The 25,804-nt window shown below is 44.6% G+C and overlaps 1 protein-coding gene across 1 annotated transcript in view; it reads left to right on the top strand.

The window, feature by feature from the left end:
- The window catches only part of bbs9 (Bardet-Biedl syndrome 9), a gene marked incomplete at both ends in the record, with an annotated part of 588,136 nt that overhangs the window by 84,716 nt on the left and 477,616 nt on the right, over positions 1-25,804 (top strand). Inside the window, 2 exons of the mRNA XM_083636722.1 lie at positions 7,413-7,497; positions 14,043-14,226. Coding sequence (XP_083492848.1) covers positions 7,413-7,497; positions 14,043-14,226 — 269 coding nt within the window. The remainder of the gene's footprint in view (positions 1-7,412; positions 7,498-14,042; positions 14,227-25,804) is intronic.

Below are 25,804 nucleotides of genomic sequence, written 5' to 3'. Positions count from 1 at the left end.
AGATGACTGTTAGAGATGTGTGTTAGTGAGTGGTAGTCTATATTATATGTTATATATCAGATGACTGTTAGAGATGTGTGTTAGTGAGTGCTAGTCTATATTATATGTTATATATCAGATGACTGTTAGAGATGTGTGTTGGTGAGTGGTAGTCTATATTATATATCAGATGACTGTTAGAGATGTGTGTTAGTGAGTGCTAGTCTATATTATATGTTATATATCAGATGACTGTTAGAGATGTGTGTTAGTGAGTGGTAGTCTATATTATCTTATATATCAGATGACTGTTAGAGATGTGTGTTAGTGAGTGGTAGTCTATATTACGTATATGTTATATATCAGATGACTGTTAGAGATGTTTGTTAGTGAGTGCTAGTCTATATTACGTATATGTTATATATCAGATGACTGTTAGAGATGTGTGTTAGTGAGTGGTAGTCTATATTATATGTTATATATCAGATGACTGTTAGAGATCTGTGTTAGTGAGTGGTAGTCTATATTAGAGATGTGTGTTAGTGAGTGGTAGTCTATATTATCTTATATATCAGATGACTGTTAGAGATGTGTGTTAGTGAGTGGTAGTCTATATTATATGTTATATATCAGATGACTGTTAGAGATGTGTGTTAGTGAGTGGTAGTCTATATTATATCTTATATATCAGATGACTGTTAGAGATGTGTGTTAGTGAGTGGTAGTCTATATTATATGTTATATATCAGATGACTGTTAGAGATGTGTGTTAGTGAGTGGTAGTCTATATTATATGTTATATATCAGATGACTGTTAGAGATGTGTGTTAGTGAGTGGTAGTCTATATTATCTTATATATCAGATGACTGTTAGAGATGTGTGTTAGTGAGTGGTAGTCTATATTATATGTTATATATCAGATGACTGTTAGAGATGTGTGTTAGTGAGTGGTAGTCTATATTATATGTTATATATCAGATGACTGGTCAAACTGTTCTGCCTGCCTCAGTTTATTTAGCCTGCTGGACCCTCTCCTTCCTCCTGCACTTCCTGATGAATGAGAGCTTGATTTGGGTGTGTGTGTGTGTGTGTGTGTGTGTGTGTGTGTGTGTGTGTGTGCGTGTGCGTGCGTGCGTTGTGTGTGCGCACACGCACGAGCACGCACACACACACGCACACACACACACACACGCACACACACACACACACACACACACACACACACACTAGTGTCTAGTTTGTGTTTATCCATGGCACAGAGAGCATAAGTGTGTATGTTTGTGTAATTTGCGTGCGTGTGTAAAATGCGCATGCATGTGTGGAATGTGTGTATGCAGTATGTATACACTATGTATATGTATGATGTGTGTAGATAGGAAACTCTCTGTGTGTGTGTGTGTGTGTGTGTGTGTGTGTGTGAGAGAGATCCTCTTTCATATAAATGTGCGGACTGTTTCCTCAAACTCAGTGTCCCACGCTCTGCATGATGACTGATACCTGAACTCCTAGGACTAGGACACACACACACCCCCACACACCCGCCCGCGCGCGTTTGTTCAGCTATCTTAGTGAGGACATTCATTGACATAATGCAGTAGTTCCCAAACTGGGGTACGCGTACACCTACTGTAGGCCCTAAGAGAAAGAATGAATCATGATATATCATGATATATCATGATGATGATATACATCAACAACAGTCTACGTTTCTTACCCCTTCATCTTTATTTCATAATACTATTTCAATCGACTTGTTAACGTGTAATTTTGAAGGCCCCGTATATTGTCTGTTTTGTTGACATACATATTCGAAATAAACATGACAAACAAACAAACAAATACATGAAACATTAACATAAATCTGCTCAGGAGGCACTAATTGCGACTTGTAATGTGTTTTTCAAAAGGTGGGTTATCATTCATCATTCATTGCATCATACTATAGTTGTTTCCTTTTGCAGTTTTTTCTCTAAGCAAAATGTCGTAGTCGGGTAAAGGGGGTACTTGGATTCATAAATCAGGGAAAGGAGGTACTGAAGCCAAAAAAGCCCCTAACCCTAACCCTAACTGTAGCCATCACAATGAAATGCCTTACCCTAACCCTAACCTAAACTCAATTATAACATAGTCTGACTGAACTGGAAGCAGGCTGCGGCTTGAAGCTCTGCCATTGGCTCCGACCATTTCAGTCGGAGCGAAGGAAAATCCCTTTCCGCTCTCAAACACCTCCGCCACTGTGAAATAACAACAACGCTAGCTAGCAACCTACACGCTGAAAATGGCAAGTTTTGATGAAGTTCTGGATTGTGCAAAAAATCAGGCCTGCTTGGTACTTTCTTGTGGATGGTTGTAAAGATAACTGAGCCCCCCCGCCCCCCCCTGCCCCTGCCCCTGCTAGACCAGAGTGAGAGTAAGAGGAGCCAGACTCCCTCCTGCACTGAGATAGTCTGGGAAGCTAAACTAATTATAACCTAACCCTAAAACCAAGTCTAACCTTCAAACAGCCCTTTGAAGGTGTGTGAGAAAGTGAGGACCGGCCAAAATGTCCTCACTTGTTAGGTATAAAACTCAAATTGGTTCTCACTGAGATAGCTGTACTAGAACACACACACACACACACACACACACACACACACACACACCGTTGGTAGTGTGATAGACCTGGGAACATTGAATGGGTTTGTGTGGTTGTCCGGTTAATAAAAGTGCTTGTGGCGAACACACGGTGGCTATATGCACACTTTGCTAAGGGAACATTTTGTCTCTTTATTATTGTGTGTGTGTGTGTGTGTGTGCACAAGAGAGAAAACACGCCACCTTCACCACAAACACTTTGAAAAGGCCAACCAACCGCTGTGCACAACATCATGTTCGACATGCGGGTGAATAATCAGTTTTCTGTGGTTTTGCAATGTTTCTGTCTCCTCACACACAGAGCTTTGTGTGATTTCACCTCCATTCATAATAATTTATTCAATATCCAAGCGACTACGCATGGATGGAACTGACCCCCCCCCCCCCCACACACACACACACACACACACGCACACGCACGCACGCACACGCACACACACACACACACACACACACACACACACACACACACACTCACTTACTTTTACGGTAATTCATTCATGCTTCCTCAAATCCATCATTACCGAACCATGGAGGTGGAATAGAAATGTCAAAGCCAAATGAAAGAATACAGTTATTTTATAGTGTTCTTTTTTTATTAGACAGAATTTAATACATTCACTCATGCAGATGTCTGCCTGTGTCGATCCACTGGGAATTGTTGTAAAAACTATCCCATTTAAAGTAAACCACTGACATTTTGAATTTATATTTGAGTTGATTTTCCTCAATAGGAAGTGGTCGCAGTGCGATGAAAAGGCTTCTGTAGTAGTGGTCATCCATAAAACAGCTTGTTAGTGTTGTTGCTGGTCCTTATTGAAACCAGTTGCTACTGCTAGTGATGGGGTCAACATAGAGCTGCAACGATTAGTCGATTGACAGAAACTTATAATCGCCAACTCTTTTTTTATAATCAGTCAATCGTTAAGTCACATTTTTAGGATAGAAACAGAAAAAGTACTGACAGGATAGAGCTTATTACACCTCATAATGTAAAGTGATGGAACCGCCGTGGAAGCAGTTTTTGGGACGCTGGTCTGGTTTTCTGTAAACCATTACCTGAAACGTATCACTCAGTAAGAGCGTGTGTGTGTGTTAAGCGGGGGGAAAGCTGAGAATAATTATCCAGAGAAACCAAAGTCTACAGAAAACTTCAATTATGGCATTTAAACTTGTGAACGTTTCCAAACTGTTGCTTTCAGCCGTTCCAGTGAGTATTTCCACATTGCTTGAAGACAGCTTAAACTACACTAATAGAGAAATCATTGTGCACAATTTTGCCTGTTGAATCGTGTTTCCTCGTTCTTAAGATGGCCAAATTGATTTGGTAACAATCTCCTCCGTTTTTTTGGCCAGTTCCGTATGTTTGAATGGGACCCGATCCACTGGCCTACTCTACCTGATAGGCCTTTTTCACAGTGTCCATTTTGTATCTAAAAGGCAGGGTAAACACAGGTGCAAGCAAAACATTAATGAGGACCCCAGCAGCACTGGAACACCTAAATCCAACTTCCATGATTGGAAGTTGGAAACCCTCATTAATGTTTTGCTTGCGCCTGTGTTTGTTTACCCTGCCTCAAGACACAAAATGGACACTGTGAAAAAGGCCCATCATCACACACCTAATAGAAATGCTCCTGTCAGGCTCATGTTCGTTTACCCAGAGATCTACCAGCTGTCCATGCACGGATGATTAAACCTCCACTCAGCCGTTATTCGGTGGCCATGTTGGGTTATGGCGATTAAGATTTCAGGTAGAATCCACCGCTGCCAACCTTGATTAACTGCCAGAGTAACGCTCCAAGAATGTAAGGCTGAGTGAGAAAGCTGCTGGAGGGGATACACCAGCAGTTATTTAGTGTTTAAACTGCGGTGTGGGGCCGGGCTCGGCCTGGAGCTCGCCATCCACTCAGGTCAGGTGTGTGTGTGTGTGTGTGTGTGAGAGAGAGCTCAGGTCAGGTGTGTGTGTGTGAGAGAGAGAGAAGGATAAGGATAGTTTCGTGCCAGACCGCTGTGCCTGCCAGCCTGTTACTGGAAAACTCCCGATGCCACAGACGCCAAAATCAACTGACCACGGATCAGTCTGAGCACTTTCTCCTCAGCAGCATGCTGATTCAAACCCATAGAGCACAGATCAGTCTGAGCACTTTGTAGTAGTGTCTAAACACTGGTAAGGCCAGCTCGTTCAGATTTGGGCTTTTGCAAGTGAATTTTCGAAATTCTATGGTTCTTATAATTCCAAATGTAGGACAGAATTAAGGAGTCTGGTTCTTTGAAAAAAGCCATTGTGGAATATGGGAAGGTTTTGACACAGATAGAGGAACCTGGGAAGTGAAACCATCTTAACTGAGTGTATACAGCCTATCATGGACAAAGGCAGGATTTTCCAGTTTTCTATACATTAAGTCTTAAAACAAAATCACCAAAATTCAACTTAAATATTAATTTAGGATCTCTGGTTATGGTCAAGCCAAGATAGGTGAGGCGGTCTTTTGCCAATTTGAATGGGAGATTTTCCAGGAAACCAGGAGTGAAGACATCAGAGAGAGGCATGAAGTCACTCTTTATCGAGTTAATTGTGTATCCGGACAGCCTACCGAAGGAGGTGATTCATTCTAGGAGAGGAGAGGGGGGTTTGATTGTTCTGAGTTATGTAGGTATATTATTACAAACTGATACGCGTCTCAATACCTCCGACCTTCTGCTCTGCAAGACCTGGGTGACTGCATATTTTTAAGGGGTCAGTCTTTTCTACACCCACACTCTGGTAAAAAGTTCTTTATCAAGAGTAGAATCTCATGTAAAACTAAATGTGTTGTGTATCTTTTGAAGTGCCGTGTAGCTTATGTTATGTGGGTAAGACCAGAAGGGATTTAAAAATCTGCATCTCTGAACACAAAAGTAATATTAGGAACAAGGACGAAACGTCCTCAGTGGCAAGGCACTTTAATTCTGCCGGCCATGATGTGTGTTCTCTTAGGGGCCCTTTACACGAGGACAGTTTCTGGAAGAAACGACACAATAGCGTTTCCTTCACACCTTTTCCCTGTTTACTAGGGGTGGGAATCGCTGAGTAGCTCACAATACGATATGGTCACGATACTTGGCCCTCGATAACGATATTATCACGATACAGCGATTCTGCGATAATCGATATATTGGAAGACGATACATCACGATACCTGTGTAACTGAAGAGAAAAAAATACCCCTAAAAGGCAAGAAGCAGGTATTATGTATTTATTAGCAGAATTGACATGAACTCTCTCAGAGTTCACTCACTCACTCATAACATTTTCGATACCACGGAGGAAAAGTTACGCATTAAGTCTTTTTATTATTATTATTAAAACAAGAAAACCTATATAACCTACCTATATAATTTCTAAAAGTAGATGAGCAAACATTTCCATTCATGTAGCCTACAGTATTTATGTTTTTGTTTCAACTACAAACATAAATAAACGTCAACTTGAAACTATGTTTCAACTACCACACACAGCATAATATTTTAGCCTGTTTATTTATTTTTTTATTTTTTTATTTTTTTAAATAAACATATCGATACTTGGTGCCAGTGTATCGATAACGTATCGCAAGTGGAAATATTGCGATACCGTGAGTATCGATATTTTGTCCCACCCCTACTGTTTACATGAGCGCTGTTGAATTTTTAAAACGCCGTAATGTACTGTACATGCCAGGTCGCTAGGTGGCAGTGTGATCACCTTATTCTTTGCCCATACAAGGACGCTTCTGCATGACGTCATTTCGTAATCGTCTTTCCGGTTTTAAACAAGGAAGAGAGTATGCCTACCGCAGTCATTTAAGACTTGCCAAAAAGCAGTTTTGAAGCGAAAAAAACGCCAAACTGTTTAAAAGTTTTAATATTTGTCGGGTGAGAACGTAACATATATGTGACCAGTTTATCAGAATAACGCCTATTAGAAATCTTTAACGAGCAGCGAGGACCGGGAGCGCTGAGTGTGCTATCTGTCAAACCCTACTGTAGGCTACTGGCAGTGAGAAAACACTGTCGACGTGCTTTTGTAACTACCGTTAAATGCCGACCAGGTACAGCCATCGGCTCCTCGCAGCAGTAACGTTATGAACATGTAACTGAAGTTGGCCGCAGTGTAGCTTAATTCTGAATGTTGCCAAAACTTCATTCATACTGACGTTTTATTTTGAAAATGGTTGCCAACTCGCGCACGGCTATGGCGTAATCGCGTGTGTGGCGTGTGCAGGAACGTCAGAGTTCCTGAAATGAGCCATCTCAAGCGGTCTCAAGCGATTACACGGCGCCCTCAGCGGGAAGCGTCACCAAGAATTTCACTCTAGAAGGTGGTTTCAAAATGTGTCATTTCCTAAGCCCAAATTCGCCGTCGCCGTCTAAAAGGGAGGCACTAACGATAAAATAATTCCCCGTCACCATAGGAAACCGTCCTCGTGTAAAGTGCCCCTAAAGCTCTGTCTGTCTCAGGTATGAGACTGTCTGTCTCAGGTATGAGTGTCTGTCTGTCTGTCTGTCTCAGGTATGAGACTCTGTCTGTCTCAGGTATGAGTGTCTGTCTGTCTGTCTGTCTGTCTGTCTGTCTGTCTCAGGTATGTCTGTCTGTCTGTCTGTCTGTCTCAGGTATGAGACTCTGTCTGTCTGTCTGTCTCAGGTATGAGTGTCTGTCTGTCTGTCTGTCTCAGCTATGAGTGTCTGTCTGTCTGTCTGTCTCAGGTATGAGACTCTATCTGTCTGTGTGTCTGTCTCAGGTATGAGACTCTATCTGTCTGTGTGTCTGTCTCAGGTATGAGACTCTGGCTGTGGCGACAGAGGCAGAGAGCCGACAGGATCCTGAGCTGCCCGTCAAGACTGGAGGAAAGAGGCTGACGGTGAGTCCTGTGGCCAGGTTCACACAGATACACTTTGGCTATGGCTTAGATAGAACAGATAGTCAGACTTCAGACTTTGGCTATGGCTTAGATAGAACAGATAGTCAGACTTCAGACTTTGGCTATGCCTTAGATAGAACAGATAGTCAGACTTCAGACTTTGGCTATGGCTTAGATAGAACAGATAGTCAGACTTCAGACTTTGGCTATGCCATAGATAGAACAGATAGTCAGACTTCAGACTTTGGCTATGGCTTAGATAGAACAGATAGTCAGACTTCAGACTTTGGCTATGCCTTAGATAGAACAGATAGTCAGACTTCAGACTTTGGCTATGGCTTAGATAGAACAGATAGTCAGACTTCAGACTTTGGCTATGCCTTAGATAGAACAGATAGTCAGACTTCAGACTTTGGCTATGCCTTAGATAGAACAGATGGTCAGACTTCAGACTTTGGCTATGCCATAGATAGAACAGATAGTCAGACTTCAGACTTTGGCTATGCCTTAGATAGAACAGATAGTCAGACTTCAGACTTTGGCTATGGCTTAGATAGAACAGATAGTCAGACTTCAGACTTTGGCTATGGCTTAGATAGAACAGATAGTCAGACTTCAGACTTTGGCTATGCCTTAGATAGAACAGATAGTCAGACTTCAGACTTTGGCTATGGCTTAGATAGAACAGATAGTCAGACTTCAGACTTTGGCTATGCCTTAGATAGAACAGATAGTCAGACTTCAGACTTTGGCTATGGCTTAGATAGAACAGATAGTCAGACTTCAGACTTTGGCTATGGCCCAGGGGTGGGCAACATTTGTTTTCAGAGGGCCATACTGACTTACATAAAGTAAGCGAAAGGCCGCACATTAGACATCATACCTCCATCATACACAGGAGTCCCCTTAGTGGCCGGGCCAGCGAAGCGGCAGAGCCACTTATTAGTGGTCGGGCCAGCAAAGCGGCAGAGCCACTTATTAGTGGCCGGGCCAGCGAAGCGGCAGAGCCACTTATTAGTGGCCGGCCCAGCGAAGCGGCAGCCGGGCCCGGCCGTAGGGCCACATTTTGCCCATGTGTGGCTTAGATAGAACAGATAGTCAGACTTCAGACTTTGACTATGGCTGAGATAGAACAGATAGTCAGACTTCAGACTTTGACTATGGCTTAGATCAGTGGTCCCCATTGCCACCGGGCCACGGACCGGTACCGGGCCGCAATGGTTTACCAGGCTGGTTTACCAGGCTACTGCACACACCATGCTGGGCCTATGGAGTGTGGAGAATTGTTGAATAGAGAGAGAGAGAGAGATTTGTGGAGTTAGATTACCAGGGCTCCCCTGAAGCCAAAACTTGGTTTGGGTTGCATATCTCTTTAATGTAAGTGATCAACTGGGGGAAGTTTCATGATGATATTTATTAGTTACAACTTTTACCCTATTCACCGGAATTGGGCCGCCCTCTTGGGATGCCATCTTGGATTTGTCAATAAATAATTAACTGATGGTAATTTCACTGATTCAGTTGTATTCCTTGAGCCACAAACCCTATGGTTAGACATTAATTCAGATATAGCCATTTTATGCTCCCAGCAGCCATCTCGGATGCCATCTTGAAAATGACCCCTTTCCGGAATGTTCATTTTCCTAGACTTTTAGTACAGTATGTTATTTAACATGCTCAATGGTAACAGAAAAACAGGGTTCGTTTTTTTTTCATAGAATGACTGACCTATATTGCCTACACATGTTTTAGCTGCCGTGTTTTTTCATCAAGGCAATGTCGAGGAGATATTGGCTCATAAGTGTCCGCAAATGCAGATAGGAGCGTGTATGCTGTCTGTGTTTCAATAAGGAACGTGTCCTTGAAAATGACGTGCCTGTTGAATGCTGACCTGCTGCAAAGTCGGCCTCTTAATGAGAACATTGGAATGAAGATAGACTATAGAGGCTATAAAGAAGTGAGGTTTCCATACCAAATTTCAAGCTGAGAGAGAGGTCGTCATATCTGTATTACCTGATCAGCCCGTGATGTCAGTCAAGCCCAAGCGTGACGTCAGGCATGACATCAGTTGTCCTCAGTTCATGACGTCAGGCATGACGTCTGGCGGATCATAGCAGCAGCCGGCATCGTGGCTGTTCATTCCCCCTGAAACCATCCTCTGAAGCCATCATTTCACACTATATCTGCAGACCGAATCAGCTTTCCAAGTCGGCATTACCCGTGGATCACCCCCGTGGATCATTCGGCGCTCCCCGCTCCACTCCTGGCATGTCAGATTCCGAGCAAGAGCAGTCCATGGACAGTGACGAGAGCCTCAACGACGATACCCTGTTCCGGACCGGTGACGGCGCGTATCTGCCTTCCGAGACATCTGACGACACCAGCGAAGCAGCCGTGCCACAGGCCGGTGAGCGCAACGAAGTCACGATGAGGAGGCCCGGCGCGCGCTCCCGTGGCAGGGGGCGTGTCACTGCGATGGCCCGCGGGAGAAGAACAGAAGAGGAGGGGCCGCGCACTCGTGGGCGCCCAAGGACGCGTGCGAGCGAGCCGGAGGGAGAGGCCGCTCAGCATGCGAGAAGCCGTGGACGGAGACCTGAAGAGGAAGCCCCCCCCCAGAATCGGGAGGCGACGAGGAAGAACGGCGGGCGCTGCGAGACGCCACAATCTCCCTGGTCGCAGTGACCTCCAGGCCGCCGCCCCGGAAGCGGGAAATGGCCCCCTTTGCGGCGGGCACTGCTCCGCCGAGCCGACAGGGGTCGTCAAGAGCTATTCTGCTGTCCCTGCTAGATGCTAGCAGATCCGTGGGGGCTCGTCTGAGAGCTCTGGAAACCCCCCCTCCCCATCCCCCCGCCTTCGCCTCAGCCCGGCCGGCTCAGCAGACCCCCACCCGGTCCCCCCTATGCAACAGGCGGACGTGTTCCAAACCACCCAACCCGCCCAGATGAATTCCCTGGCATCTGCCACGCCCGCAGTCCCATTCGGTATGGCTTTTGTTTCTCCATGTGCCAACGTGTCCCCCAGGCTGAGGTCCCAGATTTTGCAGGGCAAAGACATTAATTTAGTTAGCATCCTCCTGCCATCCCCTGAGTGCAAAAGAAAAGTTACGGGTGACCCAGACGCCCCCGTCTACTTAAAATCATCCGACCCCCGCCTGCCCAAAGACCTTTCTATAGGCGACTTCCTGAACATGTTCAGCGTCTATCGCAACGTGATATGCACCGTGTATCCAGAGCGCTACGCCGAGCTAGACAAGTACCTGGCACTAATAGGGGACCTCCACAGTACACACCAAACATGGCAAAATGTTTTATCTGTACCATAAAGCATTCTCCGCCAAAGCCGCCCTGATGATCACCCAGGCTAATTCGCGGCTAGACTGGTCCATTCTGGACATGCAAATTTTCACGTCGCTAGTAAGCGGGCAGCCAGCGAACACCTGCGATTCGTGCGGCGAACCAGGTCATTCGGCATCTTTCTGCCCAAGGGAGGCCTTCCAGCCGCCCAGCGCCGCCCCCACTCCTCCCCAGCCCTCCCACCAGCCGCCTAACCCCAGCGAGTTCCCCCAGGCGGGCAACCAGGGTCACCAGGTGCGGTGACCAGGTGCGCACCCATAACCCCAACTCCCTTTGCAGATATTTCAATGAAAACGTGTGCACATATCCCAAATGTAATTTCCTGCATGCATGTAGCTCCTGCGGGGACGCCCACCCCTGCTCCGTCTGCCCGCAAAGGATCCGCCCCCCTCCAAACAAGGAATATTGATTTACATTGCTTTGAAAACACCACATGTACCATAGGTGTCCCTTGTGTTTTGATTAAATAAAACGAAGCTGATTGACAATTTATTTGGTCATGTGATCTGATCATCCTATCATTAAACACCCATTAATAACAATAGTAATAATATAATTAAGAAGAAGAAGAAGAAGAAGGGAGAACAAAAAAAGAAAAGTAAATTGATAATAATTAAAATAAATAAATGAAAAATTAAAAGCCGACACGTACACACCTACACAATTGGCGAGCATGGCAACAGGCAGTGTCCCGATACCTCAATGTCATAAAACGTCTCGTTGGTGGTGCCCCCCCCCCACTGTATAAACCCTTAAGTCATCTCCACTGTGTAAAAAAACCTAAGTCATCTCCACCGTATAAACCCCTTAGCCATCTCCACCGTATAAACCCCTAAGTCACCTCCACTGTATAAACCCTAAGTCATCTCCATCGTATAAACCCCCAAGTCATCTCCACGGTATAAACCTTTAAGTCATCTCCATCGTATAAACCCCCAAGTCATCTCCACCGTATAAACCCCTTAGCCATCTCCACCATATAAACCCCTAAGTCACCTCCACTGTATAAACCCTAAGTCATCTCCATCGTATAAACCCCCAAGTCATCTCCACTGTATAAACCCCTTTTGGGGGAAGATCCGGATTCGGATTCCGGACTCCTCATCGTACAATTCGGTTCACCGTACAAACCCCTAAGTCATCCAAGTCCAGCGCCAAGTTAAGTCACTAAGTCACCCAGGCCAAGTCAGGAAGCGACAGCCGTAAGTCACTAAAGCCGTTTTCACACATGCGTACAGGAACATTGCCTGTAAATCAATATCGGCCATTTCCCGGAATTTCCCTTCACACCTGAGGGCTCACATGTGTGAATATTGCAGCGAAATTGCCTGTATTTGGGGGGGGGGGGGCACTGCAGAGCGGGTGGGGAGTGACGTGTGCACTTGGATGGGGAATCCTCCTTATTTTGGGGGTCGGCAAAACTCTGATGGTGAAATAAGTTTGCTTGTCACACAATAAATCACGCTCGTTTGACTTAAGAGGGCATGTATGTTGTATCCTTCACATTCGCTAACCAGTCTTTGAACTGAAATATTTGAAGAAATAGGGATCCCTGTCGGAGAGAAATAGCCTGGCTGGTTCGATGTTTATCCGTTCACCTGCGTCGCGTTGAAGCACTTTTTACAGACTGGCTTCGTTTGATGTGTCCTTGCCTTCGCTGTCAGCAACGTAAGCAAAATACTTCCACATTTCGCTTCGTGCATTTGCTTTCTCAACAAGCGTTGGGCGGCTTGCAAGACTCAAGCCGCTGCCATTTTCGCTGTCTGTGTCCCTGTCGGGCTGGACTGAAGGACTCTGGCCAGAGTGCGAGCAGAGAGGGGAGGGGGGGGAGCACGCCCACACATGAAGCAGACATACCGCTCTTCTGACAACCTCTAAACTGGTGAAATGTCCGTGATGACGGGGTCGCGCTTATACCGGAAACAACTTTCACACATGAAGGCATTAGACCGCTTTCCGGTCATTTACCAGTAAAAAGCGCATGTGTGAAAACGGCTTCTGTCACCATATAAACCCCTAAGTCACCCAAGTCCGGAAGCGCCAAGTTAAGTCACTAAGTCACCAAGGCGAAGGCCAGGCCACGTCGGGAAGAGCCAGCCGTGAGTCGCTGGAAGACGTCATAAGTCACTAAGTCACCAAGGCTGAAGGCCAGGCCAACTTGGGAAGCTGTTGGAGTCGCTGTAAGAAGTTAAGGGCCAATTAACTTCTGGAAATTAGATCTTCCTTTTGGGGGATTCTCTCTAGCCCAAATAGATGCCGCCCTCTCGCCTAAAGAGGAGCGCCATCTTACAATGGAGTCATACGCCAAAGTACTTGCCATGCACGCCACTTGCTAAATAAAGTCTCTTGTTAAACCTTACCGACTGGTCTCTCATGATTGAAGTGAGGTTTCCATACCAAATTTCAAGCTGAGAGAGGTCGTCATATCTGTATTACCTGATCAGCCCGTGACGTCAGTCAAGCCCAAGCGTGACGTCAGGCATGACATCAGTTGTCCTCAGTTCATGACGTCAGTCCTCCCTACTATATATAGTAAGGGTTCTACGTCACCCCCCACTCTGGCGGATCATAGCAGCAGCCGGCATTGCGGCTGTTCATTCCCCCTGAAACCATCCTCTGAAGCCATCACTTCACCCCACCCACCTCCCCAGTCCACCACCAACGAGTCTTGACTCCTGGAGAATCCTGGGGGGGGATTCTCTCTAGCCCAAATAGATGCCGCCCTCTCCCTAAAGAGGAGCGCCATCTTACAATGGAGTCATACGCCGGTCTCTCATGATTGAATAGACTACTAGAGGAATAAATGCATTCAAAACATTTATTCAGGAACAAATTGTTTTATAACATGTTTTTTCTTTTTCTTTAATGTATTTATGTATTTACAGTATGTATTTATGTATTTATTCATTTATTTATTTATTTTTACAGCTACAGTTTGAATAGCTTCACTAATTTGTGCGGTAAGGTAAAAATCAATACCGCAGCAGCTCTAGTACCTATACTCTAATCTACTTACAATACTTTTCCTCAGTTTAATACCCAGGTAAATATGAAATAAGGCCATTGTAAGGTGTTACCGTGTATCTTCATAATGATCTTGTGTGTGTGTGTGTGTGTGTGTGTGTGTGTGTGTGTGTGTGCATGCATGCGCCTGTGCGTGCGTGCGTGTGTGTGTGTGTTCTCTCCATGCAGCCTGACTGGACCCTGGTCTTGGGGGAGCAGGCTCTGGACCTCTCCGCTCCCTCCCTCTCTCACTCCTCCTCGTCCATCTTCGTCCTGGGAGAGAGGAACCTCTTCTGTCTCCATGACAATGGCCAGATCCGCTTCATGAAGAAACTGGAGTTCAACCCCAGCTGCTTCCTGCCCTATGCCTCAGGTACACCACAGGGGCACAACCCTTAGCATGGGCCTTAAAGAGCATGATGCAGGTTAGACACCACTTTGCATTAATATGCAAAGTGGTGTCTCTGCAGGTTTATACAGGAGCACCTGTACCGTTTGCTGCGGTTAGGAGCCAGGGAGAATGAACATCACCACTTCTTCATGTCATCCTCCAACTCATTAATAGTCTGAGGATGTAGCACCAAGTTGCCATTTCCATTTTGATTGTTTTTTGGAGGTCCCCATGTACAACATTATAACGTTAGCGCAAACAGACTTTTCTCAAACCGGATGTTCTTGCCAAACACGGAAGTGCCACCTACCATTTACTTCCGTTTTGAAAAATAAGGTGAATACCCTAAGTCAGGGGCACTCAATTACAATTCAAAGAGGTCCAGTTAGAGAAAATTTCCTCAAGCAAATGTCCGGAACATTGTAACGTAGCTTACGCTATGATTCAATGTCATTGAACTCAATGATTGAAGTAGCCTAATGGTACAATGTCTGTCTGTAGTCAACAACTGACTGTTAAATCAAAATAAACATCAACAATGCTTATTTAAGCTGTGTTCACACCGAGATATTTATTTTTCGCTCTGTCGCTTGATTCAACCCTTTGGAATCGCTCTGTCGCTCTGTTTAAATCGCTCATCAACAGGCACACGAAATGACGGACATGTGGGGGATATAACGTTACGCAATGTCATGCTGTTTGTCCACTATGAGCCACCGTCATTGTTTACAAGCTAAGCCTATCAGCGTGCTCCTAATGCGAGCTGCATACCGGTAGTACAGACTTCACTTCATGTCAGCTGTCAGCCTGTCAATGCAGTTTGTTGCCACACAATAAACCAGCGGTTTGTTCCAAGCCAGAGTGATCCTTGACTCGCTCTCACACGGCAGCCAATCAGTGTTGAACAGCGAGCGACTGATGCCAGCGTATTTTCGCTCGAGTTGGGATATTTCATCTTGAGCGACGAGCGTATTTTCTCCCTGTCGCTCTGTCTCTGCCGCTCGGACGCCCAGCGATTATTCTCCCAGGCGAATATACGCTCAATTGCTCGTTTGCATTGACTTTGTATGTAAACTCGACGCCAGCGACAAACTTTAATAGGTCGGTGTGAATGCACCTTTACAGTTTTCATATTTAACTGGATGAATTATACATAACTAGCCTACTATAATAAATAAATGAACTTTTCTCATTTCAAGTAAAATAATGCATTTAAAAATAACATACAACAGAGTGCTTTGGAAAAATGTGCATCTTAAAATGAAGTGCTTTAATTTAAGAGAAATAAGTTTCCCCTTTTCTTCACTCCATTTCACATTTAACACTCTCAGCCAACAAACAACCTTTTCTCTTGAGAAGTGAGCTCCCTATCTATCTATCTATCTATCTATCTATCTATCTATCTATCTATCTATCTATCTGTCTGTCTGTCTGTCTGTCTCTGTCTGTCTGTCTGTCTGTCTGTCGATCAACCGCGCATGCTGTTGCGTTGGGCAGTGAGTGTGCCCTGGTGTGTGTATGTGTGTTTGCTCATGTGTGGCGCTTCCATAGACCGGTCAGGATCGCACCGCATTTCACACGAGACATACTAGTGCAGCAGACAACCAAAACAATCGTGCACTTTGTGATAAAAGCATGAAATTTGGTACACTTATAGCCAAAGGTAGTCCAAAAAGATTTGGATATGGAGGCATCGTGAATTCTCAACATGGCAGCCGTTTTTCAAAATGGCCGCCAGCAACAACCGTTTTCTTATGAATGATGGATAGAATATGATGTTTCAGACTTATTTACCATAAAGAGTAATTGGTAAATGTCTTTTGGATAATAAAAAATTAATTAAATTTTCAAGATGGCCGCCGTCACTTCTGTGGCTGTCTGATATGGGTGATCCCAGTTTCAAATAAGTCATTTTTTCCAATGCAGAATTAAAAAAATTTACTTGAAATTGGCCAGAAGCTTCCTTCTACAACACAACTGATGACATCAGTACTCACAACTGTTGACCACTGCTGACCTATGACCATTTTCAAGATGGCAGTCATTATGGCCGAAATCAAACTTGGTTGGTTAAATGGTTGATTCAATAACCTCATATCTGCAAACAACTGAACCATTCGATGAATGGAAACATAATAGAGTGGATGTTGAAACACAGCCAGGGCACACTGGTAACACCACTGCTGTGAAACTCAGCATGGGGTTCAGTGCCAGCTAAATACACTCCTCTTAACAATGCCAAATTTTATGTATTTCTGTATACGTGCTGGTTGTGGTGATAGTTGAGTGGTAGTGCAGTTTAGTTTCCTAAATGCTATCTAATGTTAGCCCCACATCTAGTTATAGTTTACATATTTAGATGTAGTTAGATTGTGTTGGGCAGTGCAAGTGCAAAAAAGCTCAGTTACAGTGCACAGCACTCTGTTTCTGTGAAGGTGGGGCGGCTTTAGCTCAGGAGGTAGAGCGGGTCGGCCAATGACGCAAGGGTTGGCGGTTCGATCCCCGCTCCCTCCCAGCTGCTGTCGTTGTGTCCTTGGGCAAGACACTTAACCCTCCTTGCTCCCGATGGTGGTAGCCTGCCGCCATTGGTGTATGAATGGGTGAATGTAGACTATCTACTGATTGTAAAGCGCTTTGGATAAAAGCGCTATATAAATGCAGGCCATTTACCATTTACCAAGGTGAGTGTGAATAATTGAATAGGGATAGACCCTTGATTTGGCCTCACTTAACTGTGAGTCTGTGAAACTGGTGGATCTTTGTCAATGGGTCACACCGCCTAATTAGGACATCACTGACATCACACTGACATCAGACATCACGAACATCACACATTCCTAATATAGATGTCACATCACTGAAATCACACATTTCTGATATGAAGCTCACACCACTGACATCAAACACTCCAAATATGGAGCTCACATCAGTAACATTACTGAGCTCACGTCCCTGACATCAAATATCAATCTCCATATATGGGTATAAAAGGGACAATGACTGAGATCTCCACATACATGTATGGCCATTTCAGCATGCCAATATGTGGACATTTACTCAACAATAACATCGGGTATCTTCATTTTGTTCTCCATATATAAACGCGCACTTTAGGGCAAGGTCGCTAGAACAAGTCTTGTGAGATGGAAGGAAGCTTCTTAGAAATTCTAGAGTTTATCATTCAATTTCTGCAGAGAAAAAAAAGGGGGGAAAAAAGAGAGAAAAAAAACATAATTTGACACAGAGATCATCCATATCCAACCAGTCTGGACAAAAGGCGGCCATTTTGAATTTTCAATGAGATGGTCAATTATTCAAAAGACATTTACCAAATACTATAATATATGGTAAAAGCCTGAAATATTATTTTGTAGTCATCAATCATAACAAAACTGTTGTTTCTGGCGGACATATTGGAAGAATGGCTGCCATGGACGCCATGTTGAAAATTCATGATGCCTCCATATCCAAATCTTTAGAGAATGCCTTTGGCTATAAGTGTACCAAATTTCATACTTTTATCACAAAATGCACGATTCCTGTATATATTGAAGCTAAGCAGCTGTACTATACTGGTTTTAATCTGCCTGTAAGAACAATGAATGGACATGTAAGAGAGGTTTCTTTTGAGCACACCATGTGAAATTACTATCTCTCGCCTCGCGTCGCCTCCCCTCCGTCCGTGTGTCTCGCAGCACCACTCGAAGCAACAGAGAGAAACGATTTGCTTATTTGATTGGCCGAGTAGCATCACGTGTGATGATTTACAGCGCGTGCATTGGTCTGTGAGCTTCATGGCAGATAAACCAGTAGTACCGTAAAGACTATAAAAGCATGTGCCGGTTAAAATCGAAACGCTCCGTGAAAAAAAAGTTATCAATGATTTGTAGGTTATAGGGCTCGGTCCGGATAGGACGGTGTCTCGGTCCGGATGCGGACCAGAGTCCGGACTTTGAGGATCGCCGCCCTAAGTATTGTCTTGGCTGAACAACAACATTCCAATCACAGCCACAGCACAGTAAAGAGGATATTAATGGCATGTGTAATTCTTCATAGATCTACCAGCCTCTACATTTTGCTCTTGAAATGCACCTGATTGATGCATTTTACTTTTCAAATGTAAAAAATTTGAAAAGTAAAATGGGGGGGCTTGGTGGCGATGCGGTGCACCCCCCAGCACAACAACTCAAAATCCTGTGGGAAACACTGGTAACCCTAATCTTTCATGACTGTAGGTTAAAATTTAACTTTCAGTTTAAAAATATGCTGCAGCTGATGCATTATGTGGCTATCAGGACAGAGATTGGCATGTTCTGCTGCTTGCACTGCTTTCACTTAGCATTTAGAGAAGGGACTGAGGAGGGTAACTGTAACGGATTACTTCAGAGTAACGGATTACTTCAGTTAATGACACACGTCTGGAAAGGGGCTATTTGCTATGCTATTAATTGGAGCTTGTTAAAAGTGTGCACTGGGATCCTGCCTGCCTCTCTCTCTCTCTCTCTCTCTCTGTCCACGGGTGCTTGATATAACTAGCTAGCTAGCTGTTAGCTATGTTAGCTAAGCCCGCTGTCTGCTGCTGTTACAACCTTCGTCGGGCTCAAAATGCCACTGAGTGACCAAAACACTAGCTCGTTAACCATTTCGAGTCACGCCGCTTCGAATGGGGCCATCAGTTTTGAAATCTGATGCACTGTTCTTGAGATCTCAGCAATAATGTAGCTATTCCTTCAGCTAAGCTACAGAGGGAATACTGTTTCCGGCATAATTTATGTTGTTTTTCCACGTGTATCTGCTTAGTGTATCTTACGCAAATAGCGTAGCACAGAATCACATGGCGGGTGATTTTATAGCACGTGCTCATAGAACGTTTGAAATAGAACACCAACCGTTGAACATGCCATGACATGACATACTGAAAAAAAATAACTGGAGGGGGACTTTAAGTGCTTTAAACTAAGGAAAATAAGTCAACCCCCCCCCCTCCCCCCCAAAAAAAGACAGGGGGGGGGGGTAAAAAGCAAAAAAACAACAACAACATGCTACATTATATTGCCAAGCAGCGCAGGTGTATGTCTCAGAGAGAGAGAAAACACACCTGGTCGACCCACCTCCTGTGCAGACTGAATGACAGCGGCTTGGCCTTTCAGCCGTCCTCATCCTTCTTCGTTCCGCACAGTGAAACAGCTGCCCTCCCCCCCTCTCGCTCAGGCCCGCCGGCTGCATGCAGAGCGAGAGAGAGCCACATTCTACCATCAGAGAAAAAAACATGGCGGAGCATCGTTCCACCGAGCAGGGCTTGCTTTTTATCCACATTTTTCGGTCTGCCGGGAAACGTATACATTTCCCGTTTTTCTACATTTACCGTAACAGTAATAATAACAATACCAATGGCCAAATACTTACACCCATATTAATGCAACGGTGGGCCAGCATCTTTGCACAAAGTTCGCAGATGTTTGACGCAATTGAAGACAGTTCAAGCCTAACATCTCTCTCAACAGCATCCAGTCTTTGCGAATATTTAGTCTTCATTACACTGCTGCTATATTACAAAGCAAATTTCGTATTTATTTTAAAATATATTTATTTTAAATATCCCTTTTTTTTCTTTTTTACAAACCACCATTACATTTTTCCTCTCATTATAGCTCCCCCCCCCACACACACACTAACACACACACACACACACACACACACACACACACACACACACACACACACACACACACACACACCTAGTGTTGGCTGAGGCTCTGGTAGATTATGCAAATGTGTGTGTCACGCTAACCCCATGGCTACAGAAATAGAAATCCAGCTTTACACACATCTTCCTGTTTGTGTGTGTGTGTGTGTGTGTGTGTGTGTGTGTGTGTGTGTGTGTGTGTGCGCGCGCGCGCGTGCGTGCGTATGACTGAGAGAGAGAGAGATGTGGGGGGCAGAACAAATGTGGCTTATATGAATGCAGACTCCAGTGTTACATCAAGAGGTTAAAAACACAATTTGTATCTGACAGACAATATGGGTGTAGCCCCCCCCCACACACAAACAGACACACACACACAATCATTTTTCAGTAATTAGCGATTAACAATGTAATTGTATCAAATTGCAGCTTCATTGTGGTCATTTAGAACAGGATACATGAGAATATGCACTTGCGCACAGACACACACACACACACACACACACACACACACACACACACACACACACACACACAGCTGTGGTTTTATTGGTTTTAGCCCTATATAGCATGGATAGGAGCCACCTGCTGTTGTATTGTCATCTGGATGATCTATACTCAGAAAAAATAGGGTTCTTCAAGGGTTCTTCAAAGATCCTTCTGATTTGATAATAACAGAGTGGTCAGAATAAAGAATGCAGTGTGGATGTGAAGAGGTTCCTTTAATTACTTTGGCTTTGGGGCATTTCACATACTCAGAAGCCCTTTTCCCACATGCGCTTTGTACCGCAAAATGACCGGAACGTGGTCTAATGTCTGCATGTGAGAAAGGCGCTGTGCCGGTATAAGCGCGACCCCGTCGTCCCCGACATTTCACCAGCTTCGAGCCAGTCAGAAGAGCGGTATGCTCTTAAGGGGAGGCAAGTGGAAACGGGTCCAGTCATTTTCCGCGACAGCGGTCCTTCAATCATGGGCGAGGAGTAGCCTACACACGTTGCTTAATGTTCCAGCGGGCATAATCTAATCATTCGCGCACATTAAAGCAAACTGGCGAAATGATCTTGTGATAGCCTAATAAGAGCAGTATGTCAGCTTGCTGATTTCCGAAGGCAACCCCGGACACATCAAACGAAGCCAGTCTGTAAAAAGTGCTTCAACGCGACGCAGGTGAACGGATAAACATCGAACCAGCAACTATTTCTCTCAGACACGGATCCCAACTTCTTCAAAGTGCATCATCTAATCATTCGCGCACATCAAAGCAAACTACTTCCACATTTCGCTTGTGCATTTGCTTTCTCTACATACATACAAGCGTTGAGCAGCTTGCAAGCCTTTGCCATTCTCGCTGTGTCTGTCCGTGGCTGCTGCTCTCGAGCAGAGAGGGGAGGAGGGGGTAAATCGGCTGTGTTTATTACGCTGGCGGCTTGACGCTGCTCTTAAGTCAAACGAGTGTGATTTATTGTGTGACAACTGACAAGCGAACTTATTTCGAGTTTTGCCGACCCCCCAAATAAGCTCCCCCCTCCCCCCGCCCCCCCAACATACAGGTAAATTCGCTGATAGATTCCCACATGCGCGAGCCGAAGTGTGAAGGGAAATGTCCGATATTGACTTACAGGTAATTTTCCGGTACGCATGTGGGAAAACGGCTTTAAAGTAATATTCCAACTAGTTTTAACATGCAGGTTATTTGGCTCTTGACCACCATGAAAACCCAAGATCAGATGTTGAATCTATTCACTAATGAGTCATAATGACTGATGACTGAGCTGCGACAGGGGATCACACATTACAAGATATTTCACCAGGAGAATTAACCAATCATTAACTTTGGGTTAAGGTAGCCTAGGGTTGGGTTAGTGTAGTTGCAGCTCTCCAAATATTCTCCAGCGCTCTGCCTCTTCCATGCTCTTCCCATGGAACCAAGGGATGTCAATTTTCGGTTAATTTCACTTTCGATTAACCGACGCTAATAATCGATTAACCTATCGGTTAATTCATATTTTTTTAATATTAAAAAAAAAGTTTTTTTTTTTTTTTTTTTTTTTTTTTTTGTCTATTTACTCAATGAACTCATGCCCAAACAAGGCGTGTCTATTTAGATGCTGAAATGTTAATGCTTTTTGTGTTAGAATTTCTAACACAAAAAGCATTAACAAGCATTAACAAAAAGCATCAACATTTCAACACAAATTCTTTTTGTGTTAGAATTTCTAACACAAAAAGCATTAACATTTCAGCATCTAAATAGACACGCCTTGTTTGGGCATGAGCTCATTGAGTAAATAGACCAAAAAAAAAAAAAAAAATTTTTTTTTTTTTTTTTTTTTTTTAATATTAACTGATAGACCGACAGCAATAACCGAACAACGACGTTAGCGACGGTTAATCGATTAACGGTTAACCGTTGACATCCCTAACCAACCAATCATCACTCCTCATGTCTAAACAAGCACTACTACTAGCCAATCAGAGGGCAGAGGAGGGCGGGTCATCATGTCTTCTCCATCCCGCTTGAATGAGGAAAAGGGACATACCGGTAGCCTACAAGTAGACTAATTTACATCATTAACTTTGGGTTAAGGTAGCCTAGGCCATGTGCTCATATGTGTGTACCAGTATTAGTGTAATCAGTAAATTAGCGCGATATTTCTAACGTTGTTTCTGGGTTCCAAAACAATCTGTTTCCCTGTGCGGTGCGCAGTGCGCACTTTGCCTGTCCATTCATTGGAGAGACCAAAATTCCAAGATACAATATCTGAAGTTTCTCAAAGTTGAAACTACCTCTGCAGTAGTAGCCTACAATGAAACAAGACAGACTTAATGGACTGGCAACAATCTCCATATAAAATGAACTGGCAGAGAGAATCCTAATAGAGGATGATTGGATTTATGTAAAGACCTCCCGCTGGTGTCCACTTCTGAAAGGTAAACAAGCTTTATTTGCCAACAGCTCATAACAACAACTCGCCTTTGTTTAAGTTGTGAATCTGCTGATGATATAGGCTATAGGCTAAATACATTGTGAGTCTTATATTACTGTGCTTGCGCCGCCGTGCGCACATTCCGTGTTTTATGCACATGAGAAAGTGGTAGAAACAGAGATTTGCATAGTTTGAGGGTCTGAAAAATGTGATTATTTGGAAAATAGCTGTGCTGTATCATGACTGCTGTGGTTATTGGAGTTATTATGCAGACCTGTGGCGCGTTATTTTTGTAGGTAGGCTATATGGATGTGCAAAATGCCTGCATATTGCGTCATGCATACTTTGATGCTGGTATGGTGTTGCCAATTGGGGGCGGCATAATTTGTTCTCGCCTAGAGCGGCAGAATGGCACGCGCCGGCCCTGGCTAGGCTACTGTAGGCTTTATAACTAGGAGATGAGGCAGTTATTGGGCTGGGTACTAAACGTTATATGCCCCCCGCCCCCTCTCTCCCCCGATGTCATAAGGCGCTATCAAACATAGCCAAATCATCGGAAAAGGTCATATTTTCTTCAATACTACCTTTGGTGATGTGAATATGATAAAGTGTGGTTATTTATGGTGGAGGGAGGGTCATGCATTTATCTCCAGTCACTCAGGGAGGGACATGGAAAAATATTTATAGATCTGGGGAGGGTGAAGAAAAAAGAAAAAAAAAATTGCCCCTACACCATACCCCCCCCTCTCATAAATAACGGACTGTCCCTAAGTGCTATAGTTTATGTAACAGTAGGCCGATGATATAAATAATAATAATAAACATTCTACTTGGACTATGAGATAAGGGCTGGAATAGTCTAACTTTATCCAACTCCACATACTGTACATCCAGCTTCACTTCAGTGGAAAATAAAAATGTCAAATGGGCCTGCTGCCATCTAGCGGAAATTGGAGGTAACTACAATAGCAATCCTGGCCTGAATCAGACTCATTTTAACTGCGCATGCGCGAGAGCACGCATAGGAGAAAGGGCTGCTCAACTGACTCTGACTCTGACTCTGACTGTGCATCAAACGTAATGGCGATAGCCCATAGATACTGTATCAGCCAGAGATACATCGCTTAGTAACAGTAAGACCGTCAACGGTAAAATGTTTAAGCATAATTATAAACAGTAATGAATCGAGATGATACATTGTACAATTCTAGAACAAGACATTGACAAACAAACAAGTTAGTCTGCCACTTGTTGCAGGACAGTAACATGACATTATATCAGACTTTAATCAAATCCCCATTCCCCCCTCCCAGTCTATTTCCACAGTCCGCCCGTTTCACTTACGATTAGTTGCATGCACACGATGAATGATGAAAGTTGCTGAAGTAATCCAGAGTTGAAAAGAGTCGGGAAAAGTTTAGATCCAGAAGCACGTCGATCGGGACTGCTGTCGTACTGGGAATGGTGCAAGTCGCAACGCGACTGGGGAGGGCTGATGCAGACGTCATTTGTGACGTCATGTCGATAGTCCAAGCGGCGCCAGGCACTTAAACGAGGGGGGAATAAAGGGTGAGTCCACTCAAATGATGTCCTTTTTTACAGATTGTGTGAGATCACGTTATTATCAGGATGGTTCTATCAGGCTGGGTCAGCTGGGCTACACTTCTCTCATTGAACAAGAGAAAGTGGGGGAATTGAAAATGTGCACAGATAGTTTTGGTTGAAAAGGGGAACTTATTGTATAGAGACACTGCATGAAATAGGCCACGCCCATCACGGGGGAAATCGCTCCGTTCACTCCCATTCACCAGCATCATTTTCCTTGAATTAAACATAGCTAAAAGCTGTTGTGTGGTGGGCTGCGCAGACAACAAATGTAAAAAATCGCCAATTAAAGTTTTTTTGTACTCCCGAGCAAAACAAGGAAGCCATTGAGCATTCGCGAGAAGAAAATGTGGATTTAGCTGTCAAGGAAGTAAGTTGGAGTGTCCATCTTCCATATACAGTATATGATATTTGTGTGCAACTACGTGACATAGGAGAACGCCAGCGCGTCTGATGCCATCTGTCTGACGTTACACCAGCATTATTTTCATTAATTTAAAAATGCCTAAAAGCTCATGTCATAGTATTTCACTTCATTGTACCTTTCCCTCTCCGTAGAGCAGCTTAATTGCCCTAAGGCTGAGGCTATAGTTCAGTGATGTTGTCATCAGTGATGCCATCAGTCTGAGGCTATATAAGTGATGGGAGTATAAGTAGGTAGAATTGGGGAGGAACCAGATGGAGACGATGGCTTCCGCCATAGAGGCTGAGGGAGAGTGAGAGAGAGAGGGGGGAGAGAGACTGAGGGAGAGAGAGATACAGTAGGGGGAGAGAGACTGAGAGAGAGGGAGACATTGCGCGTCGGCCAATAGGGCAGGCGAGGCCAGGCAGCAGCCGAGCTATGCGAGCTGCAGGGCCAGCCCGGGGAGCTGCAGGGCAGGCGAGGCCAGGCAGCAGCCGAGCTATGCGAGCTGCAGGGCCAGCCCGGGGAGCTGCAGGGCAGGCGAGCCTAGGAATCAAGCGTGCATAGTGCGCGAGATGCCTAGTTGGCCTAAAAGTCCCTCTATGATGTTACCAGTATATATTACAAATCTGTGCACATGTTTTACTAATCCATGGGCACAGTGGAGTACATTGTAATAAAACCGTGCCCACTGAGCTGCCATATTCTTTGTGTACCAGGCGACCCCTGGGGTTCCACAGTTCTCCTTTATAGATTAATAATGCTGCCGTTTGTTGAATATTCACTTCGTTGTTCTTGTCAATGGACTCGTTTTATAAATAGTGAAATAACTGTTGCGGTGGTGCAGTGTGCTGCTCGCCCTGTGGTGAGGCACGCCCCCCCTTGTGGCGCGCGGCGCCCCACAAAACGGCATGGCACTCCCCCTCCCGCTCATCTCTC

Source organism: Poromitra crassiceps, assembly GCF_964638095.1.
Source record: "Poromitra crassiceps genome assembly, chromosome: 1".
Classification (NCBI taxonomy): domain Eukaryota; kingdom Metazoa; phylum Chordata; class Actinopteri; order Beryciformes; family Melamphaidae; genus Poromitra; species Poromitra crassiceps.
This window is presented reverse-complemented; position numbering and strand designations above follow the sequence as displayed.